This window comes from Prionailurus bengalensis, chromosome A3 (genome assembly GCF_016509475.1).
Source record: "Prionailurus bengalensis isolate Pbe53 chromosome A3, Fcat_Pben_1.1_paternal_pri, whole genome shotgun sequence".
NCBI lineage: Eukaryota > Metazoa > Chordata > Mammalia > Carnivora > Felidae > Prionailurus > Prionailurus bengalensis.
In genome coordinates this window covers 78,735,538-78,761,012 of record NC_057354.1, presented here as the reverse complement: position 1 = coordinate 78,761,012, position 25,475 = coordinate 78,735,538, and the positions used below count along the sequence as shown (strand labels likewise).

Here is a 25,475-nt window from a genome sequence, read left to right as displayed (position 1 = left end):
ACCTTTAACTATTTGCTACCTAGGAGAATATTTCCTTTTGCTCCTAAATAATATTTCCACTTTCAGAATATGTCAGGCCTTGGGGATGAAAAAACAAACAAACAAAAAAAATGAATCTTAATGGTGGAGTTTAAAAAATGTTTTTTGGTTCTTTTTTTTTTGCAAAGGTTCTACGTAGTACTAACTTTAATGAAACAAAATATTATTCCTGAATCTTTCTTTAATCTGTAACCCTCAGAACTTGCAGTTAATGCTGAACAACAACAAAAAGCCACATTTGTCAATGTATACTTAAAAATCCTTAATTCAAATAGCAGGGATCTTGGAGGATGACTTCCCTATTCAGTGCCTCACTTGGTCAAAATGAAAGCAAATGTAGGAGAAAAATGACACAGAGGCATAATGCAAAAGCACTTCCATTTGTGTCATTTTATTTGAAAAGCATGCATGTGTTTTTTGTATTTATCTTTTGGTCAGTCTGTTGGGCAAAGAAACATAAGTGCTTACCTTGCTGTCTTTATTAGTGGGAATATAACCTTCATATTCCTGTGGTGACCTTATGTTAAATTAGGAGGAGTACCAGAGGCTAGAAATTATGACATGTCCTACTTGAGCACAGGTGCAGCTAGGCAGGGCTCTCTCAATATTATTTCACCCAGCACATCTGGGAGTTACTCCAGATCTTCCCCCTCAATATTCAGCCTGGGTAGGGTTGAAATAAATTTAACCTGAGTTCACTGGATTTTTGCACTTTATCAAAATCGGTTCCAATATTCTACACTCAAATTAAAATCTATTTTTTGATTCTCTGTGGCTTTAAGTTCATTAAATGTGAAATTGGCAGCTTGCTAAAGAAGGTCAGACTGATTAACTGTTTAAGACTTGTACATTTTCTGCTTCAGTTTTATTAACTGGCAGCATCCTGGATGTGTTTTGTATTTTGTGATTTTTTTTTTTTTTTGATAGGGTAAGCATACAGTTTCAGGAGCAAATACTTACCAACTCTTTTTTCCCCTTTGGAAGGTTAAAAAATCATAGAAGCTGTTTAAATGAGACGCTAGAGTATTTTGGTGCAAAGTTAAAAAAAAAAGGAAACGGGAATGAAAGACATATCTACCTTGTTATACCATCCGCTGGTGATTATGTGTGTAGAAATAGTCCCATAATGAAGCGTTTTGGAGCTCATTCAGAAAATTAGTCAACTTTGACAACATTAGGCGAAGTATTTCAAGTCTAAAGAAAGGACTTCTCAGCCTTGTTCTGAGATGTGGCATTTGCTTGACCATTCTGATTTTTATGTGATGGGAGCCACCAAGTGCAAACATGTTTAGAATATTTTAGGCATTCCTTTCTTCAGAATGAAAAAATGACTAATTGGCTTATTTTCTTAAGTACTCAAAAGTATCCCATTTAGCTAATGTGTCTGGGAAGAATTGCCAGTGAATTTGGTATTTCTTTGATTTTGTGGCACTACTGAGAGTGAGATCAGAAAGGTTTTTGGCAGTATGAATTATGCTACGTTATGATTATTATTTAGATCCGTTTCACAGGTGAATGCAGTCGTTTGCTTATTATGGCAGTGTAAATGTGGCACATTTTGTGTGTGATATAGTAGCTTTCTAATTTACGAAGCTAAGTCTCTGTATACTTCGAAGTATATACACTGACACAAAGGGTGTGTGTGTTTATTTACCTCTTCTTTTATTCTTTGGCACAATAGACAACTTTGTAGGAAAAAAGAAAGAAATTTGGTTTCAATCCATGTTTTTACCAGTTTTGGGGGTAGTTATTATTTAAGCTTCCTTTATGTCACCTGTGTTAACTATTTACTTAACAGTCAACATTGTTTCTAAACTCGAAAACCAGACAGAATTTATAGTGTGTGTGTGTGTGTGTGTGTGTGTGTGTGTGGTTTCTCAGGAGTTATGCGAGTCAGATAGTTTTCCTTAAATATATGATGATTTGCCTTATTGATAAATTTGCTTTCTTGTTGATAACCTCCATATCCTTACATGTTTTAGGTGCTCACATTTTCTGGGTATTATATGAAGGAGGCTAGAAACACTTTATATAATGTGGTGGGATGGGGTGGGGTTGAGAATGTATTTCCCCTTTCTCTCTCTTCTCTGGTGCTCTAATAATTGTGCTTTTGTTTCTCCAACCACAGCCGAACCTCTTGAAGCCATTCTTACAGATGATGAACCAGACCACGGCCCTTTGGGAGCTCCAGAAGGGGACCATGACCTCCTCACGTGTGGGCAGTGCCAGATGAACTTCCCATTGGGGGACATTCTTATTTTTATCGAGCACAAACGGAAACAATGCAATGGCAGCCTCTGCTTAGAAAAAGCTGTGGATAAGCCACCTTCCCCTTCACCAATCGAGATGAAAAAAGCATCCAATCCCGTGGAGGTTGGCATCCAGGTCACGCCAGAGGATGACGATTGTTTATCAACGTCATCTAGAGGAATTTGCCCCAAACAGGAACACATAGCAGGTAAATGAGAAGCAAGGAGAAAAGCTGTTTGCATGTTTTCTTTTCATTTTCAGAGGTGCTGTAGCCAAGCACTCAGGAGTGGTGAAGAGCTTTCTGTATTTCTCCATGTGACTGTCCACGACAGCCCTGTAATGTTAAAACAATCATTCCTATTGCTTATGTCCAGAACACAAAAAAAATAAATATTTTCCACTTCACTGAGTCAGATATAGGTGGAATAGGTACACACACCTGATACCCTCTCTCTGGATCTGTTGATGCTGAATTTCTTTCCTTTTTTTCTCCCCTTCTCATTTTTAAGTGTTGAACCTTACTATACCTGGCCCTGTTTCCAATGTCCATTTCCAGCCATGGTGACAAGTCAGAGGCGAAGTGGCCATACAGGCATTTTATAGTTTGGCCAATGACCTGTTTGAGTCAGAATACCTGGTCAGACCTCCCTAGGGGTGCTGTTAGTTCTCAAGGCTTCTGCGAAGGAGGGTGGGCTGACAGGGCGTTTGGGACTGGGTAGAAAGAGTTAACTGAGCTTCAGGGCTCGCCTTGGATCCATATTGGCTGTCAGCCCGTATGGGGCTGTAATTAAACACAGCCCCGTGGTGGGATGACACCGTGACCTTGACTTTAAGATGCCATTTTCGACTGGCCAGGCCAGAGTAGAGAGGGCAGTTGCTGAAGCGCACAGACATGCTTACTCGAAAAGTTTAAGGGCATGTTGGAAATTTCAAAAGGTTGGTTTGACAGGAACGGCTGCTCCCTGCAGCCTGCCTCCTCAGCTAAATGATAAATGCTTCTCTGTGCTCTCTCTTGTCTCTGATGTGGTTTTGACAGATGTATCTTGATTTTGTTTGTGGTTTACACAACCACATGTCACCCTTACAAATGTCCAGTCCAGACTTCCACTGTTTCAGCTATAACACAATGCAAAAAGTCTCTTGGAAAAATACACACACATATTCAACAGCTCTCCTTCCTTTGGTTAATTTTAGCAGAGAGGTAGTTAGGTGTGTGGGTTTCTCAGCAGCTCATGGGAAAAGGAATTAACGGCTAGCAGAGGGACTTAAATCCTTACCCTAAGTGATAAGCAGCAACACGATATAGTGACCCTTAAGACATTTTTTTGTGAAACCAGAGTGATTTAACACACAAGACAAAGTGAATGTAGAGTCTATGGTGACAAAAATGCTAAGCCTGCTGGTGGTTCCCTTTCTTCTATTTCCCCCTGCCCCCTCCCCCAAAAGGCAGAAGGTTTATTCAGTTTTAGGAAAGATAGTGCATATAATCAATTGATTCACTGGAACTTGTCTTTCTGACCTCGTTTGACCACAAAGTTGAACTGTAGTAGGTCAGTGGTCCAGAGGGAATTAAATGTCGTATTATTTCTTCTTCCCGCCCCCTCTGGAATTTGATCATTAAAATCAAACGTGGCATTTTCTTTCTTTCTTTCTTTTTTTTTTCCCCATGCTTCCTGCAATAACACTCAGATACTTTTCCTTTAGTGAAAAGAGAAATCTGTACCAGGGAAGCTGCATTTACAAAATATTTTTCTAGAATTCACCGCATTTAGCTTATGTGACATGTAGGTTAACATTTTATCCCCCCCACCACACACACAAGTAGGCAATGGCAGTGACCATTTCCATGTGCTGTCTTGTGACTGGAAGGAAAATGTAAGGCATGATTAATGAAGCAAGAGCAAGCGGAAGGGGATTTGTCGTCTTCGGAGATCCAAAGCCTTTCTAAATCACCAAATATGGAGTAACACTTGCGTGATGTAACATCGTATTTACATATCGGGCCGCTCGTTTAAAAGACAAAACACAGTGTCTGTCAAGCAGGAATTAAAACCACACTTCTTACTGAGGTCCCAAATAGGTTATTCACTCTCGGATTAACCAGCTCCAAAATTCTGTGCTTCTGTACTTAGAAGAGGAATCTAAAAGCAAGGGGGTGGGGGGGAAGGCACTATAGTGATAGCTTTTTACTATTATAGTTGTGAATGTACATAGAGAAAGAAAAGATATTTTCCTTAACTTCTGGTTGTCATAAAGGTTTTTTGTTTCTAAGACCCAGTATAATAGCAGAGCCCAGAGAAGCACCCCCTCCCTGCCCTGCCAAAAACAAAACACAAAAGAAAGAAAAAAGAAAAGAAAGCAAATTTAAAGGATGTTTTAGAAGGCTAATACTAAATAATTTCACTGAGATGAAAAGCGTTATAAGATATCTAAGATATTCAATGGGTGCACAAATGTAGCAACCCAGGTGAGGTAAACCTTTCATGCACAAATAATTACAAAGCCTTGATTCATTTCATTGTGTTTAATCACCTGTTCCCACCCTGGAATTGGCTGGACATAAATAGCGTGGTCACATCTCAAAGCGAGATGTCAGTAACTAGAATCATGACTTCTCATAATTCACAGTAATGAATTAAGAGTTTCCTATGGTGAAATTAACATTCTACCATCGCACATAAATTAAGATGCCCTGGCCCTCAGGTGTCTCTGAAGGGAAGTTCTGGAAGACGGCTGTGCACACTACCAGCCCATTTCTCTCAAGCACGCTTTTACAATTCCAAGTCTGCTTTTCTTTTTATGGCGAGGAAGGAAACAAAAAGAATAATCATCCAGTAGATATTTGAATTGTGGTGTCACAAAAAGAAAGGCGAAGCAATGCTCCATATTAGTAGAGAGATCTATTGATGAATCTCTAGAAGAATATGTTTGGCAACCACATAAAAGGTAGTCATTTAAGTGCACTGTGTAGGAAAGGCTTTATTAAAGTGATGTAAGTTGGATTTGAGCTCCCTGTGTGTTCTGTGCCATTTTATAGGCAGGAAGCAGGAATAAAACAGTGACAGATTTTCTTGAGATAAATAAAGCTTAGCATTGGGGGCTTTCAAATAGGAGAATAAGGTAGTGTTCTTTAAGTCTTCAGTAAAGTGATCTGCATTTTGACTGGACATAGGCTGCACGAAGAGGAGTGTGGTTTGGAAAGGGTGATTCTTTTTACCTGGCGTATAGATGGTTACGAGCTTCAGCACTTCACCCATGTACATGTGTGTGTTGATCAGGTTGCTTTTTTCATTTCATTCACATATTCAAAATACTGTGTGGCTGTGATCCAGTGAAACCATTGACATAGTATGAATTTAACTGGAAATGAGCAGGTCATATTGTGTGGGGCCCAGTGCATCTATTTCTATGTCAGATACTCACCATCAGATGTCAGCAGCCTGTGACTGGCAGTCAGGGCTTTTAACAGGGCTGTTGCTGTGTTTTGTAGTCTCATCTTTTATGATGGGGGAAATATTCATCAGAGATTAGTGAATGTGAAACTGCTGTTCACTTACAGAAAAGGCCAAAAATATTATCCCACAATGTCAGATTTGAGATTTTGGCTTGTGACACATGGAAATCTTTAAATTAGGGTTGGGCTGTCGTGAAGTTAGCTTTTTAAGAGAATGGGGGAGAATAGGACCAGTCTTATAAAATGTACTCAGATCTACTACTATTGATACATAATATTTTTTCTCCTTAAAATCATGAACATAGACATCTATATCAGGATATTTAAAAATTAATTTGCTTAGGCAATATACTTCGTAACTAGACAAAAATATATAAGACAGTTACTCTAATGGAGGGGGAAATACTAATTCAAAAACAAACATGTCAGCATGTTACTTAAAGGTAAATCAAGTATAATATACTTAATGCTTTTCGGAACTTAGCAAATCAACTTGCCTTTTCTTTTTGTACCCATTCTAATTCTTTCCTAACTCAGCATGAATTGGGGATGTATTTGTGTACTTCATGGTATAATTGTAAATGAGACTATAAATTATAGTATCCTAATATGACTACTTATTTTTAATTTCTCTTTATTTGTGTGATTCTGAATAAAAACCACTGACTTCTGAAGTGAATTTTTAGCATGGCAGCTGAAAAAGAAAACAACAAACAAACAAACAAAACCCCAATATACTGGTGAACATTTTATTTACCTTCAGTATGCAGAGAATAGAGAATATTGTTTCCTTATATATATCTAGGATTTTCACTGGGAGCCTGTGTTTGTGAGGCCACTACCCAAAGACTCATGTTCATGAGTCTGGGAGTCCTATATACAAGCTGTATTTGTAAATAAGACCAAGAAAGGTTGTGAACTGGCAGCTTGGATGTTTTGTCAAAGTACAATGTCAGAGAAACTCTCTCTAAGACAAATTGTAAATAGAACTGTCACAGTGATTGCATGATTGAGCCACAGAAGTGTCTTACAATTGTTGGCATTGTCAGAGGACTTTTGAAAGCTTAATTAAACACAGTGGCCCGCATGGCTGCTAAATTTACTTCGGAAAGCCAAAAAGGAAAAAAAAAAGTCTAAAATGTGGAAGATTCCCAAAGATCTCAAAGTTCTTCAGACATTACCCTTCCGGTGACACAGAAAAGATGCATTGTGCATTTTCCTAGTTGTCTTTTATAAATAATAGTTTTGAGAATAGGGCCACGTGATATGAAGATCATCCTGTGTGTGATGTGGAGATTGTGTTAGTTTTTCTGTCTCCTGCTGTTACAGACAGTTAATGTAAAAATGGCCTTTTATTGGAAACACAAATATGTATTCACTTCAAGAACAGGAGCAGAGGGGGAAAGTTTCCCTCCCATTCTCTGTGTTCATTCTGTGAGATCTTAAAAAAAACAGTGCTGTAATTTCTTAAATCACTCCATCCTTGTATTGCAAGTTGTGCCTTTTACGTTAAAGGATCTGAAATCTGTTTCGCACACCTTTCTCCTCGTGCATGTGGCATTTAATTGTGGAGCTGCCCATGGGCTGGAAAATGCAACTGGGTGTAGAAACGTGCAGGCAATGTCAGGACAGCGAACCTTAAGCTCAGGGAAGAGGAGAGTTGGATGCATATTAATGGCACATTTTCAAGTCCTGGAAAATCATTAATTTCACACCACAGCCCCCATGTAGTTTGGCTAATGTGGGAGGACTAAATTGGAGCGTATAACTAACGTGCAAATCCTAGGGAAGCATTTTTCACAATTTTGTGATTTCTTAAGTGAAAGTGTTTAATAAAGGAGAATGGATGAATGGTGGCTTTTCAACACTAGTCAGGGAGAAAGGAAGAAAGTTTGGCTTTCCTTGGGGGAAAACATGAAATTGAACCAAAGTAGCACAGCTAGGGAGATGCACCGAGATCACGGCATTCAGTGTTAACTTAATTTAATGGACTTTGGTTGGTCTGTTCACACCCTTTACTGCACAAAGGAATCATTTGACAAAATTTACCCCTAGCCCAAGTCTGTTTTTACATACCGTAGTACCAGCTTTATGCAGTAAAAAGCACTTAGCATCAAACTGGACCCAGCCTGGCACCTTGCCACTTTTTTAGCAAGAGATTTAATCACCAAGGATCTTTAGTACCTTTCTGCTTGTTCAGATTTCATTTGGGTCATGGTTATGTCAGCAGTGTTGTTATTACAAGGATTAAAAAAGAAAAAAGATTTTAACTTAGTGCCCATTTTTAACATTGTCTCAAATCAAGCAGGTTTTTATTTTATGTGTCAATTTGGAGGACATTAATAAAGTTCATAAATATGTTCAGACTATATAATTTAATGGATAATAACCAGTATTGTTATTTGTAATACAAATAGAAAATTGGCCATTGTATCCCTCCCTCCTCTGTCCTTTCCTCCTCCCCAGGTAAATAAGCATCCTTAAACTGCTTCTCTCCTTTACTTCCAGGGTATAGAGGCTCTGGCCAATATCAGTAAATTTACCTTTGTAATTTGCCATGTAGTTTTTACAACAATGACCTAATTAATTTGAGCACGAACCATATTATTGCTACTAGAGTCATTTTCTGTCACAAACTTAATTTCCAGGAAATGTAACCTGACGAATAAGAATGCTTTAGCTCTCCTAGAATGCTTTAGGTCTCCTAGAGACCAAAGGCAGATTTAAAATAATAATAATAATAATAATAATAATAATAATAAATGCCAGCATTATTAAAGCCAGTATGCTTGATGCCAAACTCACTTTGAAGCCAGTAAACATTAGACTGTATTTCTAATCAGTTTTAGAATGTAACGTATTCCATATTGGGTTCACTGGAATCTGCCTTTCTGCTTTTTACTGGCCAGCTGCACTCCCTATGCATTTTTAAAACATTTCAGCAAAGGCTTTTGCTGTTCTTAGCAGGGTTAGTAACTTGGGGTCTATTTCTGAACTCATTCGTCATTCTGCGATGGCATTGAGTTAGGTTGGCAAGGGAAGGATTTGAAGCATGGGGGGTGGTGAGGTCACTTCTGACCCCAGCAGGGAATAGGTGAGCTTCATTTGCCTTTACAATAGACGCACAGTTACTGCACCTTGGAGGAGCTCTCAGGTGCCGCTCAGATGGGCGCATGTAAATGCCCTGTCAGATGCGGAGCCGGAATATTAATGCCTCTTCCACCACCGCACCATAATAAAGCTGTACACAGCAAGCTTAATATGCAGCTAGTCTGGGGAATTGTGTAAACTTAGGTAGCCCAGTGTGAAAGACAGCGATGTAAAAATGCTCGATATGCTACAGTTTCCATTCTTGTTCTCCTTTGATCTATGGCAAAATGAAAACATCATCCTTTCCTCCTCTTGGAGTTGTCTCCCCAACTCTGCCACCTCCCAATCCACCACCAGAATTTTTTGCATGTGTGGTATGGAGAAACGCGACATAATTTGTTTCGTATGGTTAATTACAGGCGTTTGAATATTTAAAATTTTAAATAGCCGCTGTTCCAGCTTTTCCTGTTAAAAGTATGTGATTTGAACAAAGGGAATACAGTGTAAATATTTGTGGTGATTTGCAACACCCCTCTTTCCCTATTAAACACACACACACACACACGTGCACACACACACACACAGACATTCAGTTTAGATGTAGTGCTGACTTAAAAGGCTTCTGTACCTTCATTTGTACTTAAAAAAAAATCAACTCTCAACTGGAACTCCATTAAAACATTTTGCCATTATTTTTGAGTCCACTGTTGCTTGAGGTTTTAAAGAGTATTTTTATAATGTGTTCATTTAACAGAATCAACAGCTGTCAGAACCAGTTGTGGTAAATCCACAAAACGTACAAAGAAAATACACACGTTTCCTGAAACAAAACACTTGGAAAAACAAGCTGCCAAGAACTGGCGAATGAGAAGTCTGCAGACAGGGAGCCGGAGTGTTTCATCTCTTGGTTCACCCTGGAGACTGATGTGAGCGGATCTGATGCAATGCCCTGGAAGGTTTACCTGACCAGGTGCCTGCTTTGAGGCAATGCACCGGGCAGGAGGGCTGGACAGGGCTGCGAGTTGCTCCCTATTCTGCCCTCCTTTTTTCTTTTTGATCTCTCCACATAGATAAAATACCAAGTTCATAGAGTGCTACACAACAAATTATATCCACTAAAGGTGAGATGATCAGATTTAAACTTCCTGTAAAAGAAGCAAGAAGGCGCCTAACACACACTTTTCCAGATAGGGTTGGCAGCATGTTATGCAGAATTGAATCGGCCCCGCCAGGAAATTCCCAGTGGGACCCTGGAGCAGGCATGTTGATGAAGGGGATACCTGGGGACCTCTGGTCACTCACAATGAGTTTCTGTTTGTATCTTCACTCTTGTTAGCCTTGGCGATGAACAATTACACCTACAATTTGATCTTAGTTTTAGATACAGGTGAGTCCGCTGATTAAAAACTCCCATTAAAATGAAGAATGGAATAATTGTGAAGCCCACGAAGGTGCTTTCAAAACAAACACAGGTGCTGTTGTGTCCCCCCGCCCCCACAACGCTCTCTGGTTTCTGTTTTCTTTTTGAATTTTCTAAAAAAAACCCCAAAAAACCAAAAACCAAATAACACAAGGAAGCCCCATGCTAACCATCAGGGCATTTAAATTTATATTCATCAGTTGTTCATTTTCTTGATATGTAATGATGTATAAAAAAAGCTGCAAAAAAATCACATCTGTTAATTTTTAGAGAAATAAGGTGTAGCTTGGGTTCTTCTTAACTTAGCTGGAGTACAAGGCTCTACATGCCACGTCTGATCTCTTACGTTTTAAATATGGAGTTTCTCTTTTTGGGCCAAAAAAAAAAAAAAAAAAAAAAACCTGAAGCATTTCCCTTTACCGACTCAGGGGATACCGTAATTTCATGATTTATTTACATGTAGGGGGCAGCTCACAATGAGCCATTTACTGCTCATCTTAGCCCCCTCCTCCACAAGTCTGAGTTCACAGTTAAAACAATACATTAACCAATGTTAAATTTTAAATCTCATGAGTTTCTCTCTCCTACTCCATCCCATCCTAAGATTAAAAAAAAAAAAAAAACACAACAACACGACTATTCTTTTACATTTAAAAGTGAACACTGGCTACTGAAGAATGATTTAAAGACTGAGAAAATTTTTAATAATAAATCGTAACCTTCTCATGTTATGTTTTTGTTATGTTAAGGGGAAAAAATCAATAAGGAAAAATTTAATTCTGATAAAGATACTCTTGGATCTTTGAAAACAACTGCTGTCCTTTTAACTAAAACATTTGAGCAGCTTCAAAGACTATGTATTTCTTCTGATCTTGGAGCTGTGTGACTGGTAGCAAGAAAGAAAAAAAAATCTTATTCTACATACAAGTGGATTGCTTAACAAGTCTGCACAGACACGTACTTGTTTGTACAATAGAGATAAAAATTCCTGTATAAAAATAATTCAGCTGCTGACAGCAGGCATTGTTGTTGGACCTGTCTTTTGTGCCTGTCCCAGCTCTGGGCCCCCTCTCCCCCTCTATCTGCTTGGGACAGCTTGCTGCCTATAGACTCCTGACCAGAAGTTAATTGCTATACATTAAATATATAGGTATTGTATCTAAAGAGGAATATCTTGAGCCTTCCTATATGCATTCCACTCTACTTTCTGATGTGATTGCAGTACCGCCAGCAAGAGGGTGGCAGGCAAACGCTCTAATAGGGAAAATGAGTTGAAGGCAGTTAAGGGAAATTTGGCCTTCAGGTCCCATTTGCTCTGCAGTGTAGCATCAGTTTCTAAACTTTTGTTTTTAATCTAATTCTGATTTACTCTGTCACATCCCATATCAACCCTCATTGAACTCTACTCATGTAGAGTAACATTAGTGTCAAAGGGAATTGGTCAGGACTGTGGACCTGTGGCTCATACAGATGGTTGTGGATGTGAGTTACACACAGCTCTGCGTCATTTTCTTTCTAATAAACGTCAAAAGGGGGCACATTTCTGAGCACGGGCCGTGGATAAGAGAGCCAAGGAATGAGGGATAGTACCTGGATTTTTTTTTTTACCCCCCTCTCCCTTCTCTTTCCCACTTCCTTGGGATACCTGCATTTCAGGTAGTAAGATCGACTTTAGGAAAACGTCTGAGGCTGGGGGTTGTGGGGTGGGGATGGGGGGAGAGTGGCAGAAAGAAGTTACTCGCATATTTTCAGTACGGGCTCAAACACAGTCACCAGAGCAGAGTCTTCTGGGTCCAGGAGCGGAGCAGTATGCATAGGCACGTGGGCTTTTCAGAGCTGTTTGTTCCCAGACTTGTACGCCAGCCGAGCTGGGACTTAACATGGGCTTTTCCCGGGGCTGGGTGTATGGGATGGGGCCCTAGGAGGCATTCACTGGGAATTCTCCCACAAGAATTTCTTAAATACCATGAGGTGAATAAGGTGTGAGTTAGCATTCAAGGTGTGAGATAGATTCTCCTCCATACTTGTCACTGGGAAGCATGAGAATCCAAATTCCCACTAGGCTCTGTAGTAACTCGGGTGGGGGGGGGTGGCAGTGGGTGGACATCACAACTTTCTGAATGTCAGCTGATGTCTGCATGACCTGTTCCTCCTGAATTAAATGCTGCCAGTGCAGGATCGGAGGGGGGGACCTCCAGGAAGAGAACTCCCCAACGACAGGCTTTTCACTCCCCAGAAGTAAAGCAGATCTCACTCCCCTGCCTCATATCCTCTCCTTTCTTGTTCTTTCCCTTTTGGAAGCAGAAACTTCTAAAATGAATGCCACTCCAAGGCGACGAAAAAGCTGTTTTTATACCACAGTGGATGTTTACACAGGAGACTCAACTTGAGGGGAAAAAGGCTTTTTGGGAGGGTGGTGGGACTCGTGTTAATCTGTTTTGTTGGAGGACTGTGCAGTATATTGCCTGTGAGCAACTCTGGGCTGTTTTTGATAAATTACCATGTTTAGAGATAGGTTTGGCTCTTAAGGGCTTAGTTTTATGAACAAAGTCCGTAACGATGTTTGCATCCTCTGTTTGTCTCTTAGCCCCCTTTGGCTTCACTAGAAGCTCAATGTTTAGTTTAAGCTCAGTCTGGAAGATATAACAATTTTGCATTAAAAAAATGAGGAAATCATAGGAAGAAAAACCCTTTGCTTTTTGGATGAATCTTACTGATAATTTGCTAAAGCTCATTTGAATTTTAAGCACTTCTTTAATCTTCAAAGGCTAAATTGCTTTATGAATATGCATGGTGTGGGCAGACTTCAGTTCATTACCTAGTTGTAAATTCTAATGACCATTAGGTCCTTCCAGTAATTGCGAATTGTTTTGCATTTTTGATTGGCCTATTAACATGTACATTCGGTGCACATCAGGCTGGCCTGTCAGCCTGCTGAAGGAGAAAAAAAAGGTGAAAATTGTTTATAGCACCAAGATTCTTAGATTTTCAATCTTGCAAAATTGATGATGTAAAAAAATTAAAGCAGTGTTTTTTCTTCTCAAGATTGAAAGTTCACCAAGAGATTTGACATATTTAATTTACATGATGACTTTGCACTCCTTCATTAATGCAATTTGCATATGAAGCTGTTGTTAATCACTTTTGATCATGTTTTGTGTATTAGCTGCCTCAGTGGCTCTCCTCCTCGGATGCCCCAGTAGAAAGGAGCAAAATGATGCATCTTCTTGCCAAGTTTCCTTTAGTGAATTGAGGAATTAGAAGTCTAACCTTGAGTAATTACATATGTTTTATCCGTTTTCTTTTAACGTTAAGTACAGTTTGTGGAAGTGTTGGCTGGAAGTCGTTCTCATTTGGGGAGAAGGCTGTAAAATTTAAGTGTGTGATTGAGGCACATCCCGATCTGTACAGAAATAATGCAGTGCCTGTCCCTGTTCCCCCCATGAAAGTTGTCGGGCAGTTGCATTGTTAAGCGGCTTGGTGGCCGGGAGACTTGAATTTTCCAGCGTATTAAGACATCAGGCTTCTCCTTTGGAAGAGAGAGGGCTACAAAGTACAGACCTGTGCTGCAATGCTTTGGGTTTCTTCTTTAAATATGTGCCTAGCACCTATGCGTCTTGGGCCTGGGCTTGGCTGACTTATTTACCTTTGAGCTCGAGGAAGTCTTCCTGTGGCCTCGTCCAGCTTCTGTTCTCAGCTGCTCGGTCTGTGTCCTCCCCTAGTCACGAAAGTCAATCATGGTCTCTGGGCTCCTGGGTGCCTCCCTCAAGGTACACAAGTGCCCTGGTTGTGAAAACAAGGTGCTAACTAACGGTTTCCGATTTTTGAGAGCCTGTGATTTTGGTATTTGCCTTTGCTGTTGAATAGCCTGTGCTGTATTATTGATGCTCATCTTTGGTCTATGAGTTTATCACTGGTTAACAAGCAGAATCAGAACACTGAAACTGATATTCTGATTAAAAGGAATGTTTAATGAAAGAAAATAAATTGTGATGGAAAATGAACAGTGTGTAAGAAACGTAACTACAATTTTAACCTCCGAGGGACCCTAGCACTGCCCTACCGTGACTTCCATCCATACCATGCTAAAAGCATGCTTCAGTTCAAAGTTGTTAATATTCAGCTGGGAAACAGTATCCAGAACACAAATAAATTATTAAGTGCATGAACTTTTTAGGCAGTAAGATGAACTGATGGGGTCCATCTGTGAGATCCAGGGGCTTTTTATTTGTGTGTGTCGAGCGATTCTGCCCTCTCCGACTTCACAGCCTTTGGTCTCCGGCCAACTGCATGCATAATTGATTCCACACGCACTATCATTTTCTTGATGTAATTGCTTTACTAAGATATGATGAAATCTAATGGATAATTTGCTATTTGAAAATGGGCAAAAAAATGTTCATACTTTTTATTGGGGGGAGGGCAAGAGAGAAGGGGGAATTCGGATGACCTGGTATTTAAGAATACAAAACAAAACGAAACCGGCAAAACGAACTTATGCACTCTGCTTCAATCACGTTGGTTTGGGTAGGAAGGTCTTTGTGACATATGGAAGCCAGTGTGTAAATCTCGTTCTATCTCATATCACCCTCCTTCATTCCTTCTTTCTCTGTCTCTCCCCCAAACTTTACAAGCAAGGGATCCTAACAAGGTAAAAAGTAAACAATTTAGTCATCACCAGCCTTATTATTCAGTCTATCCAGGAGTTTTGCCATGTCGGTTTATTTAACTTCCAGGAATGTAAACACTGACACAGCCCTAGAAGCAGCAAGAAAGATTACAGTATTAGAGTTAAAAACCGTGAGCATGGAGGAGCTGTGCTTTATACTCAGCTATAATAACACTTTACATTGAAACATAGTGTTAAGTCAAAACCGACTGGAAACTTGTGCTTATATGGAGTACAAATTTCATTCTAATAGATTGGCATAATCTCATGTACCCAGAGTAGATTGTTATATAATGGAGAAACTGTATAAATGTCAAGTACACAAATAATTCTACAGGAAGTAAATGAGAAGTATTAGAATTTCTTAAGTCACCATTAAATTTTGTTGGTGGGACAGTCTCATTGGGTGCCTCAAAATCATGTGTGGCTTTGCATAAGTCTTTTAAAAATGTATTTTGAGGAGATTTACAGACATTGAAACATTGTTTTAATCCAAACCAGTTCATGCTTTAAATGTACCTTAAAAAAATTGTACTGTTTTTTTTTTTTTTAAAGTACTTAAAGGGAGTGGAAGGGTAGTAAGCATATAAAGTGAATCCATCTCACTGTGGCAAACTGTTTTTCAAGTAAAGTCATAATAATGAACAACACATGATCTGAAATTTGATCAGCAAACATGTACTTATGCCAAGGAATTTTCTTTCTTTCTTTCTTTCTTTCTTTCTTTCTTTCTTTCTTTCTTTCTTTCTTTCTTTTTCTTTCTTTCTTTCTCTTTCTTTCTTTCTTTCTTTTTCTTTCTTTCTTTCCTTCTTTCTTTTCTTCCTTTTCCTCCCTTCCCTTCTTCCTTCCTTCCTTCCTTCCTTCCTTCCTTCCTTCCTTCCTTCCTCCCACCATTCACATACCAAGGTTCTGAAAATCAGTAAAGTAGGGGGAGATCATATCTTAATACACGTAATACACAGAATGGCACAGCTAAGCTGCCTTTTGGAAGAAACATTAAATTCACCACCACTAACAACAACAAAAAAACCTTTTTACAAAACTGGAAATGACAGAATAGTTTTAAAAAAGAAAAAAAAAAACCCACCCTACCTTCTGATGCTCAAAACTTCAAACTATTAATAGACCACCAGTGAGATAGACTGTCTTTGTGCCTTGAAATGCAAAATGAGGGAAATAATTAGCAGAGGAACAAAATTCTCAAAATTTGAAGAACTTCTGTGATTACTGGGGGTACAGTGAAAAGAAAATGCAAATTTCTTCCTGATCTTAATTAGATTCGATTGTGCGGTGGGTGTGTTGGATTTGGGGGGAGAGGCGGGGGCAGAGAGCGGGGGAGGCTGTGGTGGGGGTTGAGGCAAGGGGCTGTGTGATGTGGAGACAGGTTAACAGGGGCCTGGTGGTGTGGCAGGAGGAAAGGTGGCTTCCGACGCTGGTGCAGTAAACCAGTAAACGGTGTGCTGATGGGGCTAGAATCCTGAGCCCTTAATTTAGCTGGGCTCATTTCCCTTGGGTCTAGGGGATTCATTGGAGGGGAGGGGTGGGTACTGAAATAACAGCTAGGCTGCCTTAGGAAGGGGAAGCAGCCTGTGGGTTACTTTCCCCGACCACAAGGGAAAGCTGTGTGAGACGTTATGGGCTCTGCCTTGGGCTCTGTGGCCATCACTCAGCCTCTTAAGGGGGCATCGGCATCTGCACAGAACCCCCAACACCAGAGCACCCCTGACCGGCCGCCCTCCAAACGCACTCTTTAGAGTCCACTGGTGGTGGTTGGCCAGAGTCCCGCCAAAGTATGTGCAGCAAGTTTCACTGGCTGGATTTCCCCTTGCGTGAAATAATAAAAGCCCTGGCCAAGGCTTATGAATCTATTTTTGTTTCATTAATATTATTTATTATGTATTTTATTAATATTTTTAGGAGGGACTGTGCTCTCATTTGACCATTTGTAGTTATAATTAATACATTCCGTACTGGTTGTAAAAAGTGTATTTGCATTTAATTGCAAGTCAGGCTAAATTAATGGATATGATTTAAAACAAAACTCACTTAAAATATTCTTGCAGGGAGCAAAAGAAGGGACAGTCCTTGCATTAAATTTGTTTCTGGGTGTCTGTGGTAAGAGGCTTGAAAGGATTGTGTGGGTCTAACAGGAATCGGGTGTGTGTGTCCGAGAGACATGGGGGCCACGCAAGGGGGAGGAGTAAAACCTGGGCAGGGGGAGGGGCAGCCGGGAGCTCCCATCTTTTCTTTAATTTCTGAGGTTACCAGGAGGGGCTTAAGCAAAGTGGTCAAGTCCATCTGCTCCAGGGAAGGTGGTAAAGAAAGGAGGTTAGTGGCAAGAGGGAAGAAGCACAAAGGGAAAATTGTACATTGGGAACGTTGCTCTCGCGGCCGTGGTGTAGACAGACTGGTTTAGCAGACAGAATGATAGATTGTTTTGTCAAGGGTCCCAGGGTGTGCCCTGAACTTGAAGCACTTTGTTTATCTTGAATAGAAAGGGAAAAGAACAGACATAATCGATGTCTAGTTTTTAGGAGCTCGAAAGAGGTAGGAGAACAGAGAGGAGTCGGGGAGGTGGGGGGAGGTGCAGCCCTTGGTTGTGGCTGTCCATTAACAGATGAACTTGGCCGAGGGCCAAGCTTTAGATGAGAGCATGTCAGGGCCCCAGTGCAGCCAAGCCTTTTCAGTGTTTTTTTTTCTTCTTCCTTTTTCTTTCTTTCTTTCTTTCTTTCTTTCTTTCTTTCTTTCTTTCTTTCTTTCTTTCTTAAAAAAAAAAAAGAAAGAAAGAAAGAAAATACCTGCTGACTGTACATCAAATGCTCCCAGGTCTTTGGCTAAAGGCAAGAAAAAAAAAAAGACACAGCTCAATTTTTTCCCCTCTGAACCAGTTGAGGCCAGTCTTTTGGCTACACACACAGGTTCTATCATCTTTCCTGGCTTGCCATTGGGAAAAAAAGAGTTGTGATAACGCCAGTAACCCGAGGGCCTGGGACAGGAAGGGTTCGGTGTGTTCAAGAGACCAGCGTGTGTGAGCGCGTGCGCTGCGGCTAACGTGTGTGCGGAGCCGGGGCGGGGCGTGTATGCCGGCGTACAGGTAGGAAGTCGGTGCCAACTAATTCCTTTTATTTTTTAATTTTTTCTAATGTGTATTTATTTTTGAGAGACAGAGACAGAGAGTGAGTGGGGGAGGGGTAGAAAGAGGGAGACACCATATCCCTAGCAGGCTCCAGGCTCTGAACTGTCAGCACGGAGCTTGATTGGGGGCTGGAACTCACCGGAAGGGAGATCTGGACCTGAGCCGGAGTCCTTCGCTTAACCGACTGACTGAGCCACTCAGGCGTCCCCAGTCTCCTGCGTACCCACCACCCCCACACCCGCCTCGCCCCGACCTTTTTTTTTTTTTTTTTTTTTAAAGAAGTTAAACTCCTTGCTGGGAAAGACCTGTGAACTAGTCTGTTGGTGGCTGGGAAAGAAAATAACACCCAAGCAAGACCCAGGAAAGGCCAGGGATGGGGGAAAAAAGCGCCCCCATCGGAAGCACAGCACTTGCTGTGCAGGGCTGGTGGCAAACCCATGCGTCTGGGGCTTGTTTTATTCTCAATTATCTTATCTCTTTGGTCTGTTTCTGTGTTTTTTAGTTTATTATGACATTATGCATTCACTTATGAGTGTTGGCAAGCAAGAGTCATCAGCCCAATAACTTCCTGACATTTTTAGCTCTTTTAATGTGCAATCTTTGCCCTCCTGCCACAAGTGGCAAGGTAATTGAATTTCCCTGTTACTTACTGGCGGGAGGCATGTTCTGGTTCCCACCAGAGGAGCTGCTGGCACTAAAGCTGGGTTCATAGAATTCTGCCTAGGGGATACGGGGGCTTCTGAGTGGTTTGGGGGCCTGTCCGAAATGCAGTCCACACAAGAATAGATGTGTTTTTCCCATCACAGACTTGAAAAGGCCCCAGGGTGAACGGCCATATAAAATAGGATAAAATCGTGTTTACTTCCCCAGGCTGAAGCCTCAGCAGGGAGATGGGCTTTTCTTCTCCTTCTCCTGTAGCAAATAGAAACTGGGAAACTTTGGAGGCCTCTGGGCTCATCTCACAGATAACCCCAAACATTCAACAAAGCCCTTAGATGCTTTTTTCACTCCCACCTATGTGTCTTTGTAACCTGCAGGCTGAAAGAGGGGAAATAAGCCCTTAAAAATACATTTATCTCCTTTCATCTCCTTTTCCCCCCATCTTCAGCCTCTGTGAGTACATGAACTAAAATGGTGAAGAAGCGCTGCCATTTCTAGGTGTGTGAGCTTGGGCAGATTTCTTCATCCTCTAAGCTTCCATTTCCTCATCTGTAACATGGGGGGAGCCGCAGGACCCACCACACTGGGGACCTCGTTAGCATTGCAGGAAAACACTTGCCTGGTACCAGGTAAGCACTTGAGAAAAGCCAGTTACTATTAGGATTCTGACTCATGGCTGAGCACTTTTTTCTCCTATAAGAACTGGGGTCTCAACCTGGTTCTTCACAGTGTGGGGGTAGCAGGTTGGGAAGAAAGGTGAGCCGGGCAGGGAGAGTTCTAATGGGCTCAGAGCCTCTTTCTGCCTCAGGGTGGGCTCCTGTGGGAACCTGTGGGAAAGGGGCTTGGGTGGAAACGGCTGAGAGTAGCCCTTGTGGGACTGGTGAGGTGGGGCGATTGGAGGGGCTTCTCCCCACTGGCAGCTCCCTCAGTGCTTGGCCTCTCTCCCTACAGAGAGGGATGGCGTGTGCTGCATTGCCAAGGGAGGGTACCTGGGTATGTGACATAGTCACTCTGGGTTCCAGTTCCTGCTTCAGCACTGACTGGCTGGGAGCGTTGGGGCAAAACGTTTAACCTCTGGGAAATGGAGATAACCCAGGGCACCTCCCTTATATAGGGTCCATGCAACGAGTAAATGAGAGAAAGCACATACATTACTTGCCACCCAGGACACGCTGGCAGAGTTGCCGTTGCTATACTATGTATCTGACGCCTTGTTATTCCATCCACAGAAGCCCCAGAAAGGAGATCTTATTAGCCCCATTTGGTAGATGAGGAAATTGGGGCTAACCAAGGGCTAGATAACTTCCCTGAGGGTTCACAGTTATGAAGGGTTTAATCCTTTGGCTTCTAGTCATCATCCTGTGTCACCTCCTCAAAATATTTGCAGCTTTCCGTAGTGGAGCTGGGCACCAGTTGGGTGGGAAGCGCTGGTGTTGGACGGCTGGCCCTCCTGTGGGTTCTGTGGTCAAGTTTTTTAGTCTTCTGGGAAAGAGAAGAATGTTCTCATCCAGTTCCTGGGCGGCTGTCCTGGGCGTATTGGCGGAGCCTTGGAGCTGTTGGAAAGAGTTGTAATGTGAGGAATTCTGCTTTGCAAGTAGTCACTTCTCCATCTGTCCAGAGTAAGCCAGAAATGGGGCGAGGGTCCTGTGAAGAACAGGAAGAAGGTTTCCTATTTGTGTGTGACTTGGTTAGGAGATGGCAGTAGGCTGACCAAGAAACCAAGCTAGGACTTTTAAGGGCTGGTGAACCCCCTGGCTTTCAGCATTTCTGTTCTCTTGTCTCTCTGACGTTTGCTTCACTGACCACACCTTAAAGGGGGGAGGGGGTTAATCAGAATTATACTCTGAGGGGGAGAGTATGGGAGTGTGTGTGTGTGTGTGTGTGTGTGTGTGTGTGTGTGTGTGTGAATATGTGTATGTAGGGAGTGCTGGGGGGTTAATAATCTGCTTCTATGAGGTTTTCATTTCTAGCTGAGCAAGTGCTGTGGTAAGGCAAGTCTGGAAAGCATGCTAGGGGACCTGAGAAAATTTTTGAATGGAAACTACAGTCAACAACTCCATATGATCCACATGTGGCTTTCCCTGAGGCAAGTTTTCAAGTGCATGGTGGCCTCCCCCAGTCACTCCGCAGGCTGCTCTGACACCATTAATATTTGCTGAAGCAAGACCTGAGGTTCATTGCAGAGGGATTACATAATGTATTCCGAAACCAAATGTCAGGGTTTTCCTTTAATTACCCATCCTTTTGAATTGGCTGGGCCACCATCAACCACCATTTATATAGTTTCAGAGTCCATTGGGTAGTTTGGAGGCGCCTACTGTGTGCAGACGTCCCATGGGGGAACTGAAGAGTTGGCTCCCACAGTGACAAGGGTTGGCTGGGAGTTCTGCTCACCTACTATGCTCTTCTATTCTATTTGAACCGAGGGAAGTTGTTCAACCAAGGGGTTGTCATTGGCATGGATTCAGGCCGTCTTCTGAGTTGGGGGTAGGGATGGAGGTGGCTGCTGAGAATACATGTGGGTAAAGAACTCCAAGCCTTACGTTTCAATTCTCATGCTGCCCTGGGACTACTGGATCCTTGCTTCCTTGCCCCTTGCCTTTTCCCCTGGTTCTCCACATTGTCTCTACCTGCCCCAGGTTCAGGACCGTAGCGGTATTCCTGATCACCCCAAAAGAGAAGTTCTGAATTTTGTTCCTGGGACTCCTAGATTGAAAAGCAGAAATGATAAAAGGAGTACCATTGCTTTAGAGGTCGTATTTTTCCCCTCCAGTTTTCTCCCCATTCTCTTGAAAATCAGGCCAGCTCTCTGATGGTGACCTTTCATTTCGTTTTCTTTTTTGGTTCTGCCTTCATTAAGGTAAGCATGAATTTAATGCCCCAAGAGGCAGGCCGGCGACCCTTCAGGCCAAGTGCCTGGATGTGGCAACGCTATAATAAATATTGAATGGTGAGAGCAATGGAAATTTAACAAAGCCATAACTGAGGAGACCGCAGAGGGGCAGCGGACTGGTTAAGAGGCTGTCGGATGAGCTGGGTAGTATTTCTACTTCAACCTGATTGAAATGTTGACTAAAAATCAATGCTGTTGACTAGTGATAATTTACAACGTTCCCGGTGCTAAGTAGTTCCCCGCTTAAGAATGCGTTGGCTGGGCAGAGATTAGTGCAGGGAGTTGTGTGTGTCACAATGAATCAGACGCATTATAGGTCAGCCCTTTATTTGTTTCATCATGACTTTTACACAGTTGTCATGTAATTTATGGCTGCTTTCACGTTGTCAAACATTTTCATTGCATCTTCTTCTTTAACACACTCCTGACACCGACGCGCTGTCTTGGAAGGCTTGGTATTATTTCATAATCCGAGAGGAGGCCTATAAACCATCAAATTACACTATCTTCGGGCTAATCTAAATGCGCTGCAGATTAAAATCAGAGCTCATTTGTCCCTGATGCAAATTATTAAGTTCTAATTATAAATATCCATTTAATTACCCCATACATTTTTATTTTGCGGACCCTTTTGAGCACTGCTGTCTGCGGGGGGGGGGGGGGAGATGCATAGGAGACAATCTGCAGTAATTAATGTACACGTCCCAAATGTAAAGGATAAACATATGCTGCTTTGTTTGGTGTATTTATTGATTGATTAGATGTATAGAGACTTTGGCATCGGCACAATCCAAAGTTGAAATCTTTTTAAAAGTGAAAACTATAGAAAAATCTTTCGGGGAGGAAAAAACGAAATAGAGCCAACCAAGAGCTTTCTGCTAGAATACATCATCCTAAACTATGGGATTTTATCAAATTCTTAATTTGAATCAATCTAGATTTTGTAGAAGTTAAGGGTGAGAGAACTCCTAACTGTTTTGCACCTAGAATATGAAACTGTTATAGAAAAAACTGTAACGTTAAAAAAAAAAGTCATCCTTTCCATCCCTGTTGCCATTTTCTGCTAGGAAATAACATTATCGGGGTGCCTGGGTGGCGCAGTCGGTTAAGCGTCCGACTTCAGCCAGGTCACGATCTCGCGGTCCGTGAGTTCGAGCCCCGCGTCGGGCTCTGGGCTGATGGCTCAGAGCCTGGAGCCTGTTTCCGACTCTGTGTCTCCCTCTCTCTCTGCCCCTCCCCCGTTCATGCTCTGTCTCTCTCTGTCCCAAAAATAAATAAACGTTGGAAATAACATTATCTGCCTGTAATAGGATGACAGTCCATTTGAGAGCATTATGATAAACTATTTTTGATTACCAAACAATAAAGTAAAAGAAGAAGAGAGGTAAAATAAAAATTTGTAAAGGCCTTATAACTAGATGCTTACCCTTCCATGAAGGCAGTGGGAAAATTACCAAAACAGGTTTGAGGGAGTAAGGATTGAGGTCTCTTGGGATTTTTCATTTTTCTAGAGCTAAATTTTGACTTAAAAATTATTTATTTTTGAGAGAGAGAGAGAGAGAGAGAGAGAGAGAGAGCATACACATGAGAGTGGGGGAGGGGCAGAGAGAGAAGGAGACAGATGATCCAAAGTGGGCTTGAACTCAAGACCCATGAGATCCTGGCCTGAGCTGAAGTCGGACGCTTAACCAACTGAGCCATCCAGGCATCCCACCAAATTTTGACTTTTAATGATAATGGAAAGACACTGGTCTGGGAACCAGTATGCCTGGATTCTAACGCTGAACTGTGTGAAACTTTGGGTTCCCTTCCCCCTTCATTGGGTTCCTTTCATTGTAGTTTCCTTGTCTGTAGAATGAGTAGTTTGGAACTGGTGGGCCTCTAAGCCCCTGTCCTGTACTAGCATCCTCTAAACACCACAGGCAGATTCCCTGCTTCCTCTTCTAGCTGCTCTTTTTGGAATCTAGTTGGTGAAGGGGGCTCGCCTGAAGATAGGGCAGAATATTTTCTTTATTTGCCTCAAAGATAGGAGCTATGGTGGAGATTAAGTCTTGGGCTCGTGATCCCTTCACAGAAAGCTTAAGAGTAACTTTCAAATTGCTGGAAGCAAAATTGAAGCATGGTATAATGGAATGGTGATAATTCACAGAAGTTTCCAGCCTTACAAGATTTCTCTGTCTTTTAATTGTTGCAAGCTGTTTTTTTTTTTTTTTTTTTTTTTTTTTTTTTTTTTTTAATATAAACTCTAAGGAGTGTAATGTGTATTTTCTCCAAGCTTGCTTTTTTGGGCAACTGTAGCTGTGTCAAAATAGAAATACGTTTGACAAAGAAATCAGTTGAATTTAAACAACCAGGTATTTTAAATTCAATTAACCGACTGAATTCAGTGATATTTTGCTTCTTCCTCCCCCAAAAGCTGGTTTCTCTGTATGGACATAGCCTACATATGCTGAGTTCTTGGAGTTACAAATTCTTGCTTGTTAAAGGCATCCGATGCAACATGTTTAGAAGAACTCTCCCTCTGTTAGTGTTGAAGACAGCATAAATTGAGGGAAAATGTTCTTTTTTTATTCATCATGTAGGTAAAAGCATATGGCCTGTTCTGGGACATGTGATCTTTGCAATCCATTTTCTAAACTTGGTGTTTACCACTGACTTTTAGCACGGATGTTTCTGTTTTCCAACTGTCCAGCAAATACCATTTATGCATGGCATTAAATTAGGTATAGAATGATGTTTTCAGAAGCATGCTGATAAACAACATTCAGACTTACCCTTTGGATAATGATTATTTAAAACTTTCTTTTATTATCCCACATGCTAAGAATAAGGGGGAAATGAACCAGTTGTGAAATAACGTGTAGGACACAGGCACTCTTGAGATCTATAGCTTCAATAAAAAAGCAATTTATTTAAATTACTGCCTCTTTAATTTATAATGTTTTGGGGATTTTTATTAGGAGTGCTCTATTAGGGCACTGATAATCAGCTGTTTCAAATTTTGCATACTCTTCTGTCTCAGGCAGAAAAACAAAATAGAACCAAATGCTAAAAAAAACAAACAGGGAAAAGGAAAAAGTTTAGCCCTGACTCAACCCAAAGGAAGATAATGGGCAGACTGAGTGAATGGTAGCCACCCAGAATCATTACTTTCCCCCCTTCGGTTATTACCTGAAGAGAAAGCACGATAGCATTCACATGCCAAAGAGATAGGCGACAAAATATGTATTCAGATATGATGTTTAGGATTTCATAGCCCGATAGTCTCTCTTCTCCCCCTACCCTGCATTGTATTGTGCAAATGTATCAGTGGTGTATTGTTAATGTGTGATAGGATGCTACTGCTGGGACAGTCTGGGCTCACTAATGGGGTCAGCTGTGTCACAACGTGATATATGGATTATGTTTACCGTGGCATATTTTGTTTGTGAGCTGGGCTGTGAGATGGGAGCAGATGATAAATGAAGATACCTACAGTTTTCACACTAGGTCCTGTGGTCCCAAGTCTCCAAAACAATCAAGCACTGCTGATAATGGAGAGGTATTTGTGGGGACATAATTGACTTCAAAGTTTTAGATCTCTGGCTGAAGTTTAGGATGTGATAGTCCATTAAGTTAATGTCTTTACTTAAAGCTCCTATTTGACTTAAATAAATTATTTAGGGTTTATTACCAGCACCTTGGTAAACTCATGAACCTTCAGGCTAGTTAAATAACTTTCCAGTGGCTTTTCTGTGCCTTCACGATTCATTTGCTTGGGCTCCTTCCTGTGTGTTTATATGACTTCTAAATTTCTTTCTCAAGTTTCAGTGGCAACGAATGATTTTTCTTACTGGTGAGGTACACCTATAAAAGACTTTTCTC

The 25,475-nt window shown here is 41.4% G+C and overlaps 1 protein-coding gene across 8 annotated transcripts in view; it reads left to right on the top strand.

Annotated features, from left to right (window-relative positions):
- The window catches only part of BCL11A (BAF chromatin remodeling complex subunit BCL11A), a 100,854-nt gene that overhangs the window by 5,488 nt on the left and 69,891 nt on the right, over nt 1–25,475 (top strand). For all 8 annotated transcript variants that reach the window (XM_043603444.1, XM_043603442.1, XM_043603446.1 and 5 more), the window contains one exon: nt 2,168–2,497. In XM_043603444.1, the coding sequence (XP_043459379.1) occupies nt 2,168–2,497 (330 nt within the window). The remainder of the gene's footprint in view (nt 1–2,167; nt 2,498–25,475) is intronic.